Here is a 19,458-nt window from a genome sequence, read left to right as displayed (position 1 = left end):
TAAGGCAATAAATCGGTAACTGGCACAACCATACTCATTGCTTAGTTTCAGTAATTGAAGTTATAAATATGTTACACTTCACCCTTAAATATTTCAGCTTGTATGTAAAAAAAAAATGACACTGTTCTACTTAATCATATACTATCATCACACCTAACAAAATTCACAGTAATTCCCTAACATCTTCAAACACCCAATTCAAGTTTTCCCCAGTTCTCCCCGAAATGTTTTAACTGGCTTCTTCAAACCAGGATCCAATTAAGAATCACAGATGGGAATACGTGATTATATTGCTTAAATTTCCCTTATTCTAGAACAGCCCTGCCAAACGCTGCCCCCTTTTTTTCATGACACTGCACTGAATTTTCATTTGAGAAGGCGAGACTATTATGGGTCACGTCATTTGTTCCTCAAGTCACAGTAGTTCCTGCAAACTGGAAGTTAAGAGCTTAAGACTAGGTTAGTTTTGCATAGTCCTTCCCTTTCCTGTGACTTGGCATTTTTGTCATTAAAATATACAGTTAAGTAAGCCAGCCTGAATGCTCTGATATGCTAAAATGTATTAGATTCGCTAAAAAATGACTTCACCCTTGTGAAATAAGAATTTGTTGAAAGTGAGCTTAAAGCTAAATCAGTATAGTCTTTTTTTCTATCATAACATTTAAAAAGTTGTTCTTTTTTCCCTGGCAATCCTGGTTATGATTAGCTTTTTTCTGATAAGCCTGACTTCAGAGAATTGAGCCTGAGAGGGAAGGCGAGCACAAGAATGTCTGCCTGAAGCTGTACAGCTGGTAAAAGACTTCTTGGTGTTGAGAGCAACAGCAAATAAAGTAGTGTGCTTGAGAAACAGACCCCCCCCCCATGGTTCTCCCATGGTGTGTGCTTCACTGCAAAAAGCAGTCATAAATTCAAGCTGTTTAACTACAGAAAAGGAAAAGAAACAGGACATGTCAGTTACCCCATAAAAAAAGTGAGAAAAGCTAGAAATGCTGGCTCGAGAATATTTTGAAAACATGAGGTAAACGAAGAACTACAATTATGAAGAGCTCTACCTAGTGGATGATGAATAAATGTCAAATTTATGGTAGTTACAACAAGGTGGGATTTCGAGAGAAACAAAAGTGATTTCACTATTAAGGTTATATGATTGAAATGTTAAAGTATTAGGAGACATTTAGTTAACTCTCAAAACTGCACATTTTTTCATGTGTTTGAGTCAACAGTATTAATTTTTATAAACGTACTACATAAATTCAAAACTACATTATTGTCAGGCAGTTGTTTCCTCTTTAAGTCAACATTTATTAGCCAAATTCCCTTTAAAGCCCCAGCATGTGCTAAATTTCAGAGTAACTTTATATTGATAATTTCTCACCTTATTGCTCTAAAAGGGAGGTGTAGAAAAACCATTAAAGACAGTTAAGAATTTAAGCTGGCCAAAGGTTATCAGATACATCAGAGAATTTTAATTTGAAGAGTATCCCTCTACCCTGTAATGTTCTGCTCAGGAAAGCCATTCTGTTCTGCCTTCACAGGAACAGCTGATGAATGCCCCTCTTAGTGACCTAAGCAACTCAAGAATACAGCAAGACGCGTTCATTCAGCAGTCATCATCACTGAGCACAAGGCCCAATGCAAGCCTGTGTCTCCCAGATTTACCACTTTCCCCTTGGGTCTTTTGGTTTCCTTTTTGAATGAAAGGGACACAGCTACAGGTTATTAAATATTACAGTATACTGTTATTCAATTTCTCTTTACCTCCTCTAACGTAATAATTAGAAAAGTTGCACTGAGATTATGAAAGGTCTCGAATGTTGTATTTCATTCTGTGAACAAGGGAGAGCCAAAAGTCTACTCATTCTGTCCCCATCCCTCTCCAGTCCCTCCCTCTCTGCACCACAGGAAAAGAAAGTGTGAGAGCTGTACTAATGAAGGTGGGAAAGAACCTTCCGTGAATTTTCAAACTTCCTGCCCATTAGAACATCACAGTTGGTTAGAAAAAAATTATCATAATACTTTGGTAGTGTTAACAATATAACTTTAAGATATGTATCACCATGTGCCTTATGAACACCTGTGGAGTAATTGACAAATTCTGGTCTGTGAACTGACATTGGCTTACACTTCACTAATCTAAATTAGTTATTCCTGTATGATCAAATGTAATTTTTGGAACCCAGGAAAAGGTAAGAATAGAGCAACAATTTTGGCGTGAAGCTTACTAGAACCCTTCGTCTAACATTTTAAGGGCCTTAGAACTTTGTAGCTGTTTGCACAAACTATGCATCTACACAGCTACCTGAATTATAAAGCACCCAATGTCGCTCCCACCTGCCTTTGCCTTCCCTGCCCTCTCTTCCTAAAACACATAATTACCTCCACAGACTTCAAGGTCCAACCCAAAGGGAACTTTTGCACCTATGCAGTCAACTGCTCTTCATTAGTATTCCACAGCCCTTTACACAACAGTATGAAAACACTTATGGCAAGGCAGTAAACTCACTGGGTTACTCCTGTCTCAGGTTTGTGTGCGTAAGAAGGAAAAGGGAAAGGGTGGTCAGGAAATGGAATGTATTATTAACCCTTTCACATCATTTCATTAGTGGACAAAACTGTTTTCTTCATTCTTGTCTCTTCAACACCTAACTTCATGGCACTAAAAAGATGTCTAAAAGGCAGATCTAAAATTATTTGTCTAGAAATCTGGTGTATTGTTCAGGAAGAACCAAAACTGAACTTCATTTCAAAACGGCCTACAACATCAGATAATCGAAACTCAGTCAGCCAGAATGGAAATTTTAAAGACGTATAAATAAAAAATCACTATGTCTAAAATGAAACGTCATATTCCTCTATAACCCGTTTCTCGTTGTGTGATCTCAGTTTCTTTCACGGCACTACCATTCTCCCTCTCTCAAAATTAAATTGTAGTCATCTTCGATTCCTCTTCCTTATATGCAGTTTACTCTAATGCCTACTCTCCTAAATACCCTAAACTTCACTGATTCCGTTATCACCACTATGGTCCACAATTGCTTCTCCCGGACTACTTTAATAGTCCCCTGCATCCTAACTCTAATTCAGGTCACACATACATAACTGCCAGATTCATCTTCCTAAAATGCAAGGCTCTGATCTTGTCACCCTTCTACTCAACAACTTAATAGGTTCCCACTGCCTCCCAAACAAAACTCCAACTCTGAAGTATGCACGCAGCACATCCGTATCCCTACCCAGCATCCTTTCATATTAGCCCACTTTACACACCACCCCTTTATGTCACATCAAATTAATTTTTCTTGATAAACCCTCCTGCACTTAAGCTTGCCCCCATTTCATTCCTATGCCAGGGAAGGCCACTCTCCTCCCCATTCCCTTAAAAGACATCCCCAACAGCAAAGGTTCACGTCTAGAGGCAACCTCACTCCCCAGGGGATACGTCTCTATGTTTGGAGACAGTTATCACAATTTGGGGTGGGGGGCAGGGGGAATTAGAGGTTAAGGCTGCTGCTACACACCCTACAATGCACAGCATAGCCTCCACAGCAAAGAATTCTCTGGCCCAAAATGTCAGCAGTGCTGAGGTAGAGAAACCCTGTCCTACAGAGTAATCTCATCCTGGCATACAGCAGTAACTCCGCTGTTCTATAAAAATTCCCACAGTAACTAGACATATTTGACTCATCCAGTGTTCACAGCTGTATTTTGTACACCTTATCTCCTTCCCCCTGTACTCATGATGCTTTTTATTCAAAGATTATTTACTAAGCATCTACGTCTATTAGGTGGCTGGCCCAGATAGGAAGCAAAGGGGCAGGTACCACATCCCAATTATTTCCAGACATTTCCAGGATGTCTTGCATGCTGTAGATCTGCAATAAGGATTTGGTGAGAATAAGGGCAATTCTCTCTGCGCTTCATTTTGCACCTAAAAACTCAACAATTCTGATTGATACTGATTTGTAGAAAAAAAGAGGTACATATATCTTGACATCCAGTAAAATTCAGAATATCCCTTTCTAAATTTCTCACTAAGAATGAAACTAACAGGTGCTCATGAACCTACTGAAAAAGTTAAAGTTAACTCTCAGTTAAGAATAATATTTCAACATAATTAAAGCTCTAATAGTTAAAATCAATATTAAGTAACTTAATAAGCCTAAAGAAAAAGACTCTAACAAACTATTCCAGCATGCAATAAAACATGCTTCACTCTTTATATTACCTTATATTACGATAGTAATTTTAGTTTTTCCAATATCTTAGCCTTTTTCTGAAAATAAATTTTAAAAATAACTGCTGGAGCATACCTTTTAAGCTGTGGTTAAGATTCAAAGGTTGTAGTCCAGGTGCTCAATTAATTTAATGAGAACCCCCCTCCCCTCAAATTTCACATATTTGCATCTAAAAATAAAAAAGGTGAATAAAGATGATCTCTGAGGTCAAATGGGAAAGTAATATGAAAACGTACTTATACGCAATCAAGCCTCCCACAAGTACTATTACTCCTCAGTATAACACAGAGGAAAGAGGCAAGTACGTGGACTTATCCTAAGACTGGTGGTTCTGTGGGAATGAACTTACACTTTTAAGCACAATCAGAAAATGAAAACCCTAAGGTTATTGGGAGAATTAAAGGCTAATTTTACAAAGTGCCTAGTAGATAAAAAAGCTACCATCGCTTTAATATTCATTCAACAAATCACTCCCTTGCTAACATTCCTCCAACAGTTAACCAAGTCCTACAGGATCTGGCTTCTACCTATCTGACCTCACCTCCTACAGTCTTTTGCTCTGTAGGCTCTAGACTTCCTTCTAGCCCTGGAAGAAGCTATGCGCCTTCAGTCTCTTTCCTCTGCTTACTATGCAGATCTCTGCATTGCCAGCTGAACATTCGGACCTTGGTCCAAAGCCTCAGAAACCTTCCTGGCCACCCAAAGTCCTTAACCCTGCCCCTACTGCCCATTCTCTACCCCCTTATGTTGTTTTATATTCCTCTTTCATTCAATGAAATTGTTAATTGCGAACTTCTTTCCCATTAGAAAGTAAACTCCCTGAAGAACAGGACTTTTTGTCTTTTCAACCCTATGTCTGCAGGACCTAGCACCAGGGCCAGGTAAGAGACATGACTCAGGTGCAAAAATTTAAGGGGATGCCAAAAATTTCAGCAACCCAGAAAAATACTAATTTAATGCAACATTCTGAAAAATAAAAATTAACTCAAAAAAACATGAACTATCGAAAATTTTACCTAAAGACAGGATCCACTCAGCACTTGTATGATTCATCCTGATCCCGGCCCTGCTTCACGCAGGACTTGACCACAATTTGAGCGCTTTACCACAAGCCAACTATTAACTCTCCCCGAGGCTGCAGAAAAGCAAAAGAAAGAGGGAAAACTGCCAAAGACAGGGATTCGGACTCTGGGGAGCTCACCTCCTGTAGCGTCACTGTGTTGTGACCAAAAGCTGGGTCGGGGGACTGCAACGTCACCACTTAAAGCACACATTCAGAGAGTGAAAAGTTCAGCATGACAAATTATACGGTACAACTTGTCATAGAAGACTTAACAATTAATACTTCCTCCGTTTCCTCCATCACTAGAAAATCAGGCCAGGAGCCTTCGGTCCCAGGGTGTGGAAATGGGAACTCCCAGGGCAAGATGACTGATTGATTCATTCATTCTAGAGCAAGGACTACTGTGTGCGAGTACAGTAGATTTAATAAACTAAACGTCCGTAACAAAGCAGTGGTGGCTGGGGAACAGTGGTTGAAAATAAAAACACGCTTACAAGAAGAAGTGACTGTCCCAGCCTCAGCCCCTCCAGAAGGCTCCTGGGAGATGCGGGCCCAGGTCTCCCCGCACCACGTCAGCGGGACCAGCTCCATGTGCCTGGAGGGACGCGGCCCCACCCACCGCGGCCCCAAGCTCTCCGCCCCCCAAACAGAAACGCGGGGGACCCCAGCGCGCAAGCGCCAACCCGCCAACAGCACAGCTACCGCCCGCCACAAGCGCCTGCGCGAAAGCGCTGAGCCGGGGGTGGGGCGAAACTAGGAGGAGAGAGGAGCGCGCCTAAATCCTAGAGAGGCGGGCTAAGTAGGGCTGGGGGAGGGCTCCTCTTCCGGAAAGTCTGCATTCCCGAACGACCACAGTGGCTACTCACCAAACTCCCGCTTGTGAGATGACCGGAGAAAGTCGGCTACCCTTTCTACCCAGCGGAGATCTTCAGACAGAAGCCGAAGCTGCCTTCAGGATGAAATTAGGACCCGCAGGAGGCCCGTTCTCCAGACGCCGAAGGGAAGCGTGGCGGGAGCGCGCATGCGTGGTAGGCTCCCTCCACGTGCGGCCCGGCAGTGGTCTCCCTGCGCTCCGAGGTCCCGCCCCCTGCCTCAGCATCTTTCCGGACGCGCGGAGCCGCCGGGGAAGAAGGAGGTTGGGCCTGGCGGCCCGGCCCCGCCTCGGCAGCCTCCAATTGGGCGTGGGTGAGGGCACCTCCTCCCGCCGCCTTCCCATTGGAGCGCGCGTGCGAGCGGCGCGCCCCATTGGGCCGTGCGGATTTGGGCACCAAATTCAAAGATTTTAAAAGTACCAGCTGGCGCCTTTTAGAAGCTAGAGCTGAGAAGCGGGTGGCCCGTTTCCCTGCCGCGGGCGCAGCTCCCTCACCTGAGGCGGAACCCACTTGCCCTGGCATGAGCCGGTGCCCCTGCAGCTGTTCCCCACGGCCGCCCTCCGGTTCCTGCCGCTGCAGCTACGGCGTCCTGACAGCCGCCGGGCGCCCTCGCTCCTTGGACGGTGGGTGAGAGGAGAGAGTGCGAGCGGGGTGCGCCTTCCAGGAGGGGTGCCCAGTGAGGGGGGAAGACGGGAGACAGCGCCCCGGACCCGACGCGCTCCCGAATCCGGCCGTGGGGCCCGTCGCTGGGCCTTGGGCGGCCGGCGGCGGCAGCGGCGGCGGGGGGTCCCGGGACCGGGAGGGAGAAGGCAGGGGTCCGGGGAGGGGATGAGGTGCCGAGGCGGGACGGCGGGCCCGGGTCCCGCCGTGCACGCGTAGCTGGGCGCCTGCTCCCGAGGAGGTGCGGGTCGCGGCCTCCCCGATGGCCCTCTCTCCTCGCGCAGGGCCACCGACCTCCACCCCGCCGGCCCGGGCCCCAGACACCCCTCCTTCCCCTCCCCCACCCCGGGGCTGCGGCTCTGACAGGGCCCGCGAGCCGGTGGCCCGTAGCCTCCGACCAGTGGCCCGACCCCCGCTTCTGTGCCCCGTTTCCCCGTGTGCCCCGCACCCCCGGGTCGGAAGTCAGTTCCCCCCGGTTTTCGTCACCTCAGTCTTCCTGGCGGGCGCGGGAGATCGTGCTCGCTGTTATCTCCCGCCTCCTCCGCCGGCCCGCGCCCTGAGGGCCACCCCTCCGACCCCTCGGGATTTCCAGGGTTCCCCCCAACCCAATCCCGCCAAATGCAGGGCCCCCTCATCGGGCCAGGCTCTGCTGGGTCGTCCAACCAAAAATGTTCAGTTTCTCCTTTTTTCCCTTTACCCAGTGACTCAGTCTCAAGGCCTGGAGTCAGAAGGAGGGAGGAAGAAAGGCACTTTTAAATACAAACCCCTGAATTTGTCCAAATTGAGACGGTCTTGAAGAATTTGGGAAGCAGATTTGAGAAGTGAAGAATCAGTTATCTTTTTTCCCCGCGCTCCTGAGGAACCAGTCTTTTATTCCACCTCTTGGGTGGAATGGAAGGCACTCGGATAAACGCTGACTTTTTTATCCTCTTTGTTGCTGTCTCCTAAAAGAGATCCAGATGCATTCATTTTACCTCAGAAATGACCAAGAATTTTAGAAATTAGCAACTTGATATTGTATATTTGGTCATCACTGAAAAGTGCCCCTTTCTTTAGAAAAGGAATGTAGAAAACTCAAAAAATATTTTAACAGGTTAAGTCTGTTTCTAGAAAACCCTGAATCTTGAGCCCCTCTGTGAAATTCTGAAGCTTGGTGGCTCTAAGAAGGGATATTTTTGGTTGCTTAATTCCAGTTGTCTTTATTACCTTGCCCCTCACGAGAATATTTGCTGGTCCCTGGATTTTTTTTCCATATTTACAAATTTGAGGAAATGAAATTAAAAATCTATTGCATTCCATTACTTCTGAAAGTAGGCTTTTGTAAACTTTTCTCTCAGGGATTATGGCTGATTTGCAGTTGATGGCGGCAGGCCTTGGGGCTCTCTTAAATTTTTAAGGACTTGCCATGCCTAATTAGTGTTGGGCACATGCTGGTTATCTTATAGGTATTGGAGATTGTAGAACTTGATTATTTAGCATTGGGATAGTGGGGAAGATTTTCAATTCCAAGCACTGTAATCTTTTTAACTATTGTAATATGACACGTCACATCTACATTGGAAGGTCAAATGGAAGGTCAAACTTTGTATGGTTAACTATCTTACCACTTTCTCGTGATTGGATTGTTGAGTGGGTAACTAAGAGGTTTTAAGAATGTTATCAACTCTGAGGTAGACATTAGTATTTCCATTTTAAAGAAACTGAAAGACTAATTCAGCGTTCTAGGTTACAAAACTAGTCAAAAGGCTGAGCAAGGATTTTCATTTGAAGTCGGATATGATTCCTAGGGAAAGTATATAGTAATCTGAAATGCATAGGTCTGTGTAGAATGCATTTTGCTACTTTTAAAATGTTCGTGATTTACAGTATAAAGAATATGAAGGGATTTGGCTTACAAAAATAATATGGTGAAAATAAGTTTTATTTATTAAACTATAAGTGACAGGGACTCTTCCATACATTTAATCCAGTTTGGTTGGTTTTCTTACCTGCATTTTATAAATGAGGAAGCTTGCTTAGTTTTTTGTTTGTTTGTTGTTAGTTTTTTGTACCTGAGATGCTCAAGATTTAAACCCCAGGGTATCCTTTACTCCCCTTTCCTTCATCATCCACATCTAATACAGGACATCCCCAACCTCTCTTGACTTTATCCTTCTAAAAAGATCTCAGATCTATCCAGTTATCTTTATTTCCGCTGCGGCCATCCGAGTCTCAGGTACCCAACTCTCTGAACTCCTGTGATAGGCACCTCCAACTAGCCTCCCTGCTTTCACTTGAATCTTCCTACTATCCATTTTCCACAGTTGCCCATCTTTTTTTTTTTTTTTGACGTAAACCAAATGTCTCTACTTAGAACCCCTCAAAGGCTCTTTTTTACACACTAAATAAAAGCCAGTATACCCTAAAAATCCTATAGAGCATACTGTACCTCTCCAACTTTCATTTTCAAGCAATTCTTCCCCTAGCTCACAAAGTCACAGCCCTGCAGGCCTTCCTCTTCCTTGAAAGCTCAACACTTGTCCTTCCAGTGTCCACCTCTGTCTGGTTTTTCACAAGGCTTTCAGATGTCAGGATTTCACCTCCAAAAGATTTTGCATGACTAGTTTCTTTTCTACTCCACACCCTGTCACTAAAGAGGCATTGGATAAATGAATGAAGTGGCAGAACTAGACCCTTAACCCTCATCTGTCTGAGTCAAGAGGTCACAGAACCGTGTGATACTTTTTTTTCCTTGCAGGGTAATATCAGATCAATTACATTTCCCAAATTGTTCAGGGGCATTTGGCTTGGTCATGGGGAAGCACTGAACTAGTTAAAAAACATGGAATTAGCTTTTTACAGTCTTTCAGCTTCCTTTTTTAAATAAAAGATGGTATTCAGTTTATTTTGCAGTATAAACTTCACACTCTAAATCTACAACCAGCATCCAGATTTTGGAACCAATGAAAGGAACCAAAGTTCCTTGGAGAAATAACAGATTTTCTGGCTGGAACAGGAAAAATACAAGATGATCGTGGAGCATCTTGTTTAGTGCCAAAAAGTAAGGAATGTCAAATGAACATGAACTTAGAATGGCAAAAGCTGGAACAATTTGAGCAACAATGTAAATAATGTAGTATTAAATTATAACCCAAAGTCCATAAGTCTATACTTTTATGCTTTTTTTTTTAATGCTCTTCATCTTACTTCCCAGGTGAGATAATGGATGGAACAGTGAATTTATAGTGAAGAATAATCTGTCCCTCTTAACTACCTGTCAAATCTTAGGCAAGTTACTTAGATCAGCTTCAGTGTTCTTAACTGTAAATAACAATGCCTCTCCATTCTACCTCAAAAGGTTGTGAGAACCAAGTGTTTGGAAACACACTGGAAATTAACTTCTAAACACTTAATAAGGTAGTTGAATCATTATTAGCTCTAAATTTAAAGAACTGTCCAGATCCAAAGAACAATGTTGGATGAAAGGGGTTCTATAGGATAGTCTCCCAGTAACTAAGTTCTAAAGACAGCAGAGGAAGAATGCTTTTGAAAAGAATTTTGAGTTTCTGAAGTACAGTTTCAGGCCTCTTCCCTTTAGGCAACTAAACAAAGTAAAAGGTGTGTCTTTGTTGGTGGCTTCTTTTTTATCCTCTCAGATAAAATGTACTCTTGTGTAAATCATACTTAATTCTTTACTTGAGGCAAAAATAAAAATCTCTTGGAATTTTTTACTCTTCTGAGTAGAAGAGAACCACTCAGTATAATTTGTTCTAGAGTTAGGGTTAATTGGGGGTTTATTTACTTTTATGCCCCTGAACTCTTAGTTTAAACCTAATTAAAAGAGTGTCTCTACCTACAAGGTTACTTGCTATCAAGGTGTCCTTTAGTACTTGGAGGTTCTAAGTAAAAACAGTAAAATTAATATGAACGGATGCTGTACTTACGTACCTACGTTTACTTATAGGGTAGATTTTTACCTACCTGTGATTGGTTTGCAGGGGGTATAGTAGATGGGGGAGTACATTAGAAGCGCATACCACCCATATACTCTGCCTTCAGAAATGCTAAGCAATTTTCTTGAACCCATTCCTTCCCAGTCTCTACTGCCTGACAGAAATTCTAATCATCCTTTAAAGCAGTGGTTCTCACCTAAGGAATGGGGGAAATTTGGCCTCTGCTGGCTTCCCCACACTCTAATAAGTGGTTACTGGAGACATTTTTTATTGTCCTGACTGGGGAATAGTGGCTGCTAATGGCATCAAATGGCTAAAAGTTGCTAAACATACTACAGTGCACAGGACAGCCCCCAGCAAAATTATCTGGCCCAAAAACTCAGTAGTATGGTTAACATTCAAATGATTAAATTTATTGCCTTTTCAGTCCTTTCTCCAAGCTACCTATAGATTTCTTGATTCATTATTGTAAGGCTTATAATAATTGCTAAACTAACATTTAAATATACAAATTTTTTTGCTACTTTTATCAAAACTATTTTGGCATTCCCCTCCTCCACTGTCTTGACCATATTTCTCTAGAAGTATTTGATTTCTATAAGGATATTTCTTATCTCATACCCCGTTCATGGTGCATCACATTTCCTTATTTGTTCCATAAGCACAGATATTTATTAAATAGTCCCTTTTGTCACTACTTTCCACTCAGATATGACTCTAAAAGTCAGATGGTAGAGTTATACAGATTTAAAAGCAGTCTGTACTGAAGGTACCCCCTCAAGAGTAAGATGTATATACTTTTATAAGGTTTTAGTAATGTTTTCTCATATTAAACTTGGACAATTTCACAGCTACATAGGCAGTACCCAGTGCTGAGAGAATGCAAAGTAATTAAGTCTCTATATCCCAAATTTAGAAGTAGGGATATGTGGAAATTTTGCCATTAGGAAGTAAATATGTTATGTTCTTTTTGTAGGTTGTAAAGAAGAAAGTTCCACTGTCTCTGTCAAAATGAAGTGTGATTTTAACTATAACCATGTTCATTCTGGAATTAAACCGGTAAAGCCTGATGACAGTAGAAGACAAGGTTCCGACACTACTGCGAATTTGGAAGGTTCTTATAAAGACTTCATTAAAGACTATGAAAGGTTATCAGATATTGGGTCACCGATTGTGAGCCCCAGGATTGTAGAACTTGAAACTGAGAGCAAGCCCTTGCATAATAAGGAAAATCTACATGTACAGCAAACACTTAATAGTTCAAATGACATAGAAGAACTAGAGACCAGCGGACCTTATGAAGACAGTGGCTACTCTTCATTTTCCCAGCAAAGTGGCCTCAATGAACATGAAGACAGTAGCCTTCCCCTGGTGGAAAATTTCAGTGACAGTCCACAATCTTGCCTGCTACGGACACAAAGCCCAGACCAATATCCCAACAAAAACTTGCTGCCGGCTCTTCATTTTGAAAAAGTGGTTTGTTCAACATTAAAAAAAAATTGTAAACGAAATCCTAAAATAGATTGGGAGAAGCTCAAGGAATTTATATCCAGTGGAAATTTTAGACTACAGAATATAATTGGCAGGAAAATGGGCCTAGACTGTGTAGATATTCTCAGTGAACTCTTTCGAAGGGGACTCAAACATCTCTTAGGAAATATTTTGACACAGCTCAGTGATATGGACTTAATCAAGTAAGTATTGTTGCTTTGTGGTCATTAATGTAATCCATGAACATTTTTGTTAGATGGCTCAGTACCACCAACTCATGCAAAGACATAGTACGGTAGTCGTGCACTGTTTTTAATTGAAGTGATGACTTTTGTCTGGTTGCTGGTATTTTACTACTTATGTGTCACTAGGAGGAAAGAAAGATAATTTTTAAAGTATGCATTTAATCCAGTTATTTCAAATTTCATATTTATGCTATTAGAAAACTATTTCTGTGAGATTGGGATCTTTGTTCCTTTTGGTTCTGAAATTGTTCATACGTAAACTCCATCTTTTAGTCTTAACTATAAAACAAGAGCCTAGGTCTGGTGTACAGTTCCAATAGGCATTATGATTTTTGTCACACTTGAAAGTATGAAATAATTTCTGTTCTTTTTAGGCCATTTTCAAATTTGAGAGTGATGAAAATACAGATACCCACAAATGGGTCTGATTATTACTATTTCTTAGAAACCTTATATTGACCACCCTTTTGCATTCCACCAAAGAAAACCTGTTAGGATGAGGTAACTGAGAATTAAGATGATTATCCAGACTATTGGATTAGATTGCTTCCAGCTCAACTGGGTTCATTTTTGGCTTTTTGAAAAAATTTTTTAGAGGTACTCTTTGTGTTACTTTACACTGGTCCATGAAATATAGGTGAAGCAAAACAGACATAAGTAAGGATTCATTTTTATTATTGGCTAGCTTCTTGAGGGATAATCAACCTCACAACATTTTTGTTAGCAAAATGGAGTTTTTAAATTGATTTCTACTAATAGCAGTGTGTCCTCAAGTTCTTTGAAATTTGTCTAATGTTAATAAATAACCAAGATGGTGCCATATATACAGTGGGGCTTCTTATTTGATATTTGTGGATATTGTGAGAAAATGAAGTACAAAGTGTAGTGGTTCTAAGCCTGGATCCACTTAGGATTACTTGATGGTGAGCTTTTAAATAAATACAGCGCCCTGGCCCCCATTTTAGATCAGTTAAACCCAAGTGACTAGGCATGGGCCATCCTTAAATCTTTCTCACTGTTGTGGCCTCTCCCATTGCGGAGCACAGGCTCCGGATGCGCAGGCTCAGCGGCCATGGCTCCTGGGCCCAGCCGCTCCGTGGCATGTGGAATCTTCCTGGACCGGGGCACGAACCCGTGTCCCCTGCGTCGGCAGGCGGAATCTCAACCACTGCGCCACCAGGGAAGCCCCATCCTTAAATCTTAAGTGCGTACCTCAGGCAGTTCTAATGTATAGCCGGGTTTGAGAAGCACTGCTAATAGAAATTTCTTTTTTGCACTGTTAATGTTTCTGTAATATAGTCATCTTAGCTCTCTGTGGTGCTTTAATTGTTTCCTTTATAATCATTTACTTTTCCAGTGTGTCTAAAGTGAGCACAACTTGGAAGAAGATTCTAGAAGATGATAAGGGGGCATTGCAGTTGTACAATAATGCAATACAAAGAATTACCGTAAGTCTTGCAATTGTTTTAATTTTAAAATATAACAGCTAGTGCTCTTTACCTTTGAAATTGGAGGGGTAAATAGCAAGGATAACAGATGATCTGGAAATCCTTTACATTCATAACTCATTAAAATAATTCAAAGATAAAGGGGATGGGATCCCAACCCAGTCGTTTATTTCTTGGGTTCTCCATGAAAGGAAATGTCTGAAGATAAAGGGAAAACTACTCAGATCTCAGTGAGAGTTGACCATATAGCTTGGTTGCCATTTGTAGTTTAGCTGTTAACAAATAAACAGTAATTATCTACATATTGAAGATTCTTAATGCAGGAAAGGAATTCATTTACTTTACCAAATACTTAGTAACTTCGGAGATGTTTCTGAGAATAAAGATCAACACATGATTAAAATTTCAGGCCTAGGAGTTGGCCGACTTAGGTCCAGATTTTGGTGCTGCTGCTTACTAGCTGTATAGCTTTAGACAAGCATTGCTTAAATTCTCCAAGTTCAGTTTCTTTATGTATAAGCTGGTGTTAATGGAAACTTTTCTATTCCAAAAGATTGTTTTGGATCCATTCATAGCACTGAGGGGACACTTAAACAGTGACTGTTGCCATCTACTGGTGGATGGGGAGAATGACCTTTTGTTCTAGTGGTAGTGCTTTATAAATCATGTATTAAATGCTACATACTAAGAGTGTAAAGCGCTTTCTCACAATTTCTGATTTGCAGTTTCACTCAACAGCTTAGTTGTTAGGCCTTAAATGTGTGAATATTTGTGGGTGGCTGTGTTTAAGCACATGCAGGTAATTTGGATGCAGGAATACATCCTTTATATTCTCATTTGCCCCTTTTACATGTACAACATGTACAAACATAATAAAAATTCCTGATTGTTGAGAATATAGGAGAATATTTTTTAATCCTATTAAAACTTTTTTTTTTAATTAGGAAAAGAACATTAAGTTTTCACCACACGCTTCAACCAGAGACTATGTTTTATTCAGAACCCCATTAGTATCTGTGCAAAAGTCAGCCACCCAGACTCTCCCCAAAAAAGAAGCTCGAACCAAGTTACCTGATCCAGGTGATCAGAAAGGTTCTACTTACAGTCGACACAGTGAATTCTCTGAGGTAATTTTTTGTTTATTAATAAATTAGAAGCATATGGGACATTTATTGTTAAAAGGATTTAGAGTAAGAAAACCATTTATAACTCAACTAATCAAATTAGGGAAGTACACAGAGATGTCTTTCTAGGCCGAAAATAATAGATATCATTTGGCATTGTTTATGACAGTTCAATGTTGTTGAGATCTAATTTGGAAACACAAAGAGAATAAGGAAAAACCTTGATTTTGAAGTTTTATTTATAAAACTGTTAAATACTACGTTTCACAATTACTGCCTTTAATAACTGATGAAGAGAGCTAAGCAAGTCAATTTTATCAGGCACTGCATAGATATGGAAACATGGTAACCTTCATAGCAATATAAAGATAAATGCCATATAATGTGATAGGTGTTTTTAAAAAAGTAGAACTAGAGGTGAAGGAGCAACCAACTCCTGAGTGACTCCAGGAAGATTTCACAGAAAAGGTGACGTTTAAGTTCTGCATTGATGTGTGAGTAGCATTTATGAATAAGAGCATGTTTGTAGCATTAGGAAATAGCCACTGGATCAGTTGACAGTGGTTTCTCACCTGTTGAACAGAAAGCTCCTTAAAGGCGGGAGTTGTGACATTAGTGCTTTATACATGTATTGGGGAAGGCACAGAGGTGCACTTGTTTTGAGTAACTAAATTACATTCAGTCCTTACTAAAATTTGTTTATGGATTTTCTTCTTTCTAGGCTGCCAGAACTTTGAAAAAGAATGAGAGCCTCAAAGCCTGTATTCGCTGTAATTCACCTGCAAAATACGATTGTTATTTACAACGGGCAACCTGTAAACGAGAGGGCTGTGGATTTGATTATTGCACAAGGTGCCTGTGTAATTATCATACCACTGAAGACTGTTCAAATGGCAAGCCCCTAAAAGCCAGTTATAAAATGGGTCCTTTGCCTGGTACTAAGAAAAGCAAGAAGAATTTACGACGACTGTGATCTCTTAATAAATCAGTTGTAAGTGATCTTGAAGGTTAGTTAGAAAATGTTAGGTTTTAACTTAAAAAAATAAATGTACTATGATGTTCAATTTTATGTTGAAATCAGTGTAGTACATGGGTTTTTTTTCCCTCGGTGAGAAGAGAGGATACACAAACTCTTAAAATATTTTACAATTTAATGTGAAAAAATTCAAAATTCTCAATCTAAATCAGAAAATTTAAATATTTTAAGAAAAACTTTTTCTGATGATTGTGATTCAGAGGTAAAATAAAATTGTCTCGATTTTATGGTAAAGGAGGACCATGTAATTTTACCTGGACAATCTTAAATGTAAATCTTCTTTACCATCCATTAGCATTTGAGACATTTTATTTGCTTTACCAAATTAATAATACCTATTGAAATATCAGCTTCTGGTGTCTGTTAATTTAAATGTTTTGTCACCTTTCTTGAACCTGTTTTTCAGTGTGTGTATTTCCCAAAAAAGTATCTTTTGTGAAATCTTGCTTTTCGTTTTTCGTAATGTTTGTATGTTTTAATATTTTGTACATATGTAAATATTTCTGTATTTTTTATGTGCCAGAGTAAGAAAATAAATGTCTCTTTTGTATATACATGTAAATAAATTTTTCTCCTGTTATGAATAAAATTGTCACAAGCGTAATAAATAATGTGAGTCTTTTATTTAAACATTTTAAACTTAGAAACAGCTGAAGTAAGAAGCTGTAGGACACTGCCTGGTATGTGTGAAGGCATTGAGTGGGTCTTTGTCTGCTTATCTGAGGACCTTGTGAGATTGATTACCAGGCTCTGTTCCAGGCTCTATTCCAGTTTTCTCCCCACCTAGTATCCTAGTAGTTGTGTAGTTGGGTCTTGAAATAAGCATCTCAGGATGGTTCAATACAGGAGGACCATAAAACACTCTTTGAGGAATACTGGTGTATTAATTCATTCATCACTAAGCCAGTTAAACTGTATGGCTTAAACAGCCACAAAAGAAATGTATAAAACTATACTAGAAAGATTAAAAATAGTATGTAGAATAAAATGTTGTCTTTGACTGCAATCAGAGCTTTTGTGCTAATAAGAGCCCAGGATAAGGACTTTTTTTTTTTATTCCTTAATTCTAAAGTTGAATATATTTTGGTTTCAATTACGGATATGGAGGAATTAAAGAGTTTTAATTCAGATCTACCAAAGGCATAGACTTAAAGGTGGGCCACACAGGTGCTCTCAGTCAGTAGGTCCTCACAGAAGCTTAAGGGCTTTGCCCTTGATCTCAGCAGAAACCTAAGAGGATTTATCTCAAGTGGGTTTGTGGGTGTGTCTTTTGTCTAATGGAGTAGGACCTCCAATAAAATTAACACAGGTTTGCTTAAGCTTTGTTGATGTAAAATTGACAGACAAAAAATATTAAAGTGTATAATTTGATGTTTTGACATATGCGTGCATGAAGCCATCATTATTGCTGGAACGAAGGTAATGAATATTACCATCATCCACCGGGTTTTTCCTGTTTATTTGTAATCCCTCCTGTTAGTCCCCAGGCAATCACTGATCTGTCACTGTAGATTAGTTTGCCTCTCCTAGAATTTTGTATAAATGAAATAATTATGTGTTACTTGTCTGACTACTTTCAAAGAACATTACTTTGAGATTCAACCATTTTGTGTGTACCAGTAGTTCATCCCTGTTTCTTAAGCAATATACTATTGGATATACCAGTTTGTTCATATGTATGTTCACCCTGGTAGTTGGACATTGGATTTTTTGCCCAGTTTTTTGCTATTAGAAATGAAGGTGCTGTAATCATTTGTATATGGGTCTTTGCAAGTGGTGTTCTTTCATTTCTCTTGGTAAATATCTAGTAGTGGTATTTTTGGATTATATGGTCAGTGTATGTTTAACTTTTTAAGAAAATACCAAAATGTTTCCAAAGTGGCTGTACCATTTTACATTCTCACCAGCAGTGTATGAGCATCCCATTTATTTCATGTGGTCATCAGCACTTGGTATAGTCTGTCTTAATTTTAGCCATTTTAATGTGTATGTAGCAGTATGTCATGGTTTTAATTTACATCTCCCTAATAACTAATGATGTTTGGCATTGTTATTTGCCATCATACATTTTCTTTGGGCAAGTGTCTATCAAATGATTTGTGTGTGTGTGTGTTATTATTGATATGTGAGAGTATATACTCTGAGTACAAGTGCTTTATCAGGGTGTGTCTTGTCTTTCATTTTCCTAGTGTCTTTGGAAGAGTTTTTATTTTTGATCAAGTATAAATTATCAATTATTTGTCTTTAATACATCATGCTTTTGGTGTTACATCTCAGAAATTTGCCTATCCTAAGAGCATATATATCTTTCTCCTATGTTTTCTTCTAGAAGCTTTATAGTTTTAAATTTAACATTTAGGTCTATGATCCACTTGCAGTTTACATTTGGAACATAGTGGGAGGTATCGACTGAAATGAGTGTCCGCTTGTTCCAGCATCATTTGTTGACATATCGTTTCTTTACTGAAACGACTTTTCATCTTGGTCAAAAATCAGTTTTACATAAACATGGGGGACTATTTCAGGACTCTATTCTGTTGAATTGACCTATTTGTCTCTCGAACTCCAAAACCACACTGCCTTGATAACTAGCTTTATGTCTTAAAATGAAGTAGTGACAGTCCTTTTTTCTTTTATTTCACAAAAAATATTTTCTAAGTTGTTTATCGTAGGTCCTTTGCATTTCTACATAAATTTTATAATTAACTTGACAATTTCTACAAAAATACATAATGGGATTTTGATTGAGATTGCAATGAACCTATTAATCTATTGGATTAGGTTAGGAGGAGAGAATTGTCATCTCAACAACATTGAGTTTTCCAACCTGTGTACGCAGTAGTTATTCCATTTATTTACATTTTTTTAAATTTCTGTTAGCGATGTTTTGTCTTTTAAGCGTCATGTTTTGCACATCTTATGTCAGATTTATTCCTAAATGTTTTATATTTTAATGCTATTGTAAATGGTGTCTTTAATTTCAATTTTTGATTATTGTTAATATATTGAAATGTAATTGATTGAACTTGTGGCTTACAACCTTGCTAAACTCAATTAGTTATCGGATTTTCTATGTAGATGATCAGTGTCTTCTGAAAGTAAAGACAGTTTTATTTCTTCCATTACAGTCTATATGCCTTTTATTTCTTTTTCTTGCCATATTATACTGTCTTAAACCTCCAGCAAAGTGTTGAATAGAATAGCCTTTAAAATATCCCCCAATAATGCCAACCTCTTGGTATTTACAACTGTGTGTAATCTCCTACACTGCCTCAGGTTTGGTTTACATGACTAATAGAACACAGCAGAAAGTGATGGCGTGTCACTTCCAAGACTAGGTTATAAAAGACAT

The 19,458-nt window shown here is 39.8% G+C and overlaps 1 protein-coding gene across 4 annotated transcripts; it reads left to right on the top strand.

Annotated features, from left to right (window-relative positions):
* Window positions 1-6,194: 6,194 nt before the first annotated feature.
* On the top strand, window positions 6,195-19,228 carry FBXO5 (F-box protein 5). 4 transcript variants are annotated; one of them, XM_019951708.3, is made up of 6 exons: window positions 6,675-6,793; window positions 9,711-9,870; window positions 11,739-12,456; window positions 13,856-13,946; window positions 14,891-15,073; window positions 15,792-19,228. In XM_019951708.3, the coding sequence occupies exons 3-6, from the start codon at window positions 11,774-11,776 to the stop codon at window positions 16,041-16,043; spliced, it is 1,209 nt and encodes a 402-aa protein (XP_019807267.1). In that variant the 5' UTR covers window positions 6,675-6,793; window positions 9,711-9,870; window positions 11,739-11,773; the 3' UTR covers window positions 16,044-19,228. The 4 variants fall into 4 exon arrangements, with proteins under 4 accessions (XP_019807264.1, XP_004324839.1, XP_073645850.1 ...); XM_019951705.3 differs by lacking the exons at window positions 6,675-6,793; window positions 9,711-9,870 and adding an exon at window positions 6,195-6,326; XM_004324791.3 differs by lacking the exon at window positions 9,711-9,870 and having other exon boundaries at window positions 6,518-6,793.
* The last annotated feature ends 230 nt before the right edge of the window (window positions 19,229-19,458 follow it).

Source organism: Tursiops truncatus, chromosome 12, assembly GCF_011762595.2.
Source record: "Tursiops truncatus isolate mTurTru1 chromosome 12, mTurTru1.mat.Y, whole genome shotgun sequence".
In the NCBI taxonomy this organism is placed as follows: Eukaryota; Metazoa; Chordata; class Mammalia; order Artiodactyla; family Delphinidae; genus Tursiops; species Tursiops truncatus.
The sequence above is the reverse complement of the archived record's forward strand: the minus strand, read 5'-3'. Positions and strand labels throughout refer to the sequence as shown.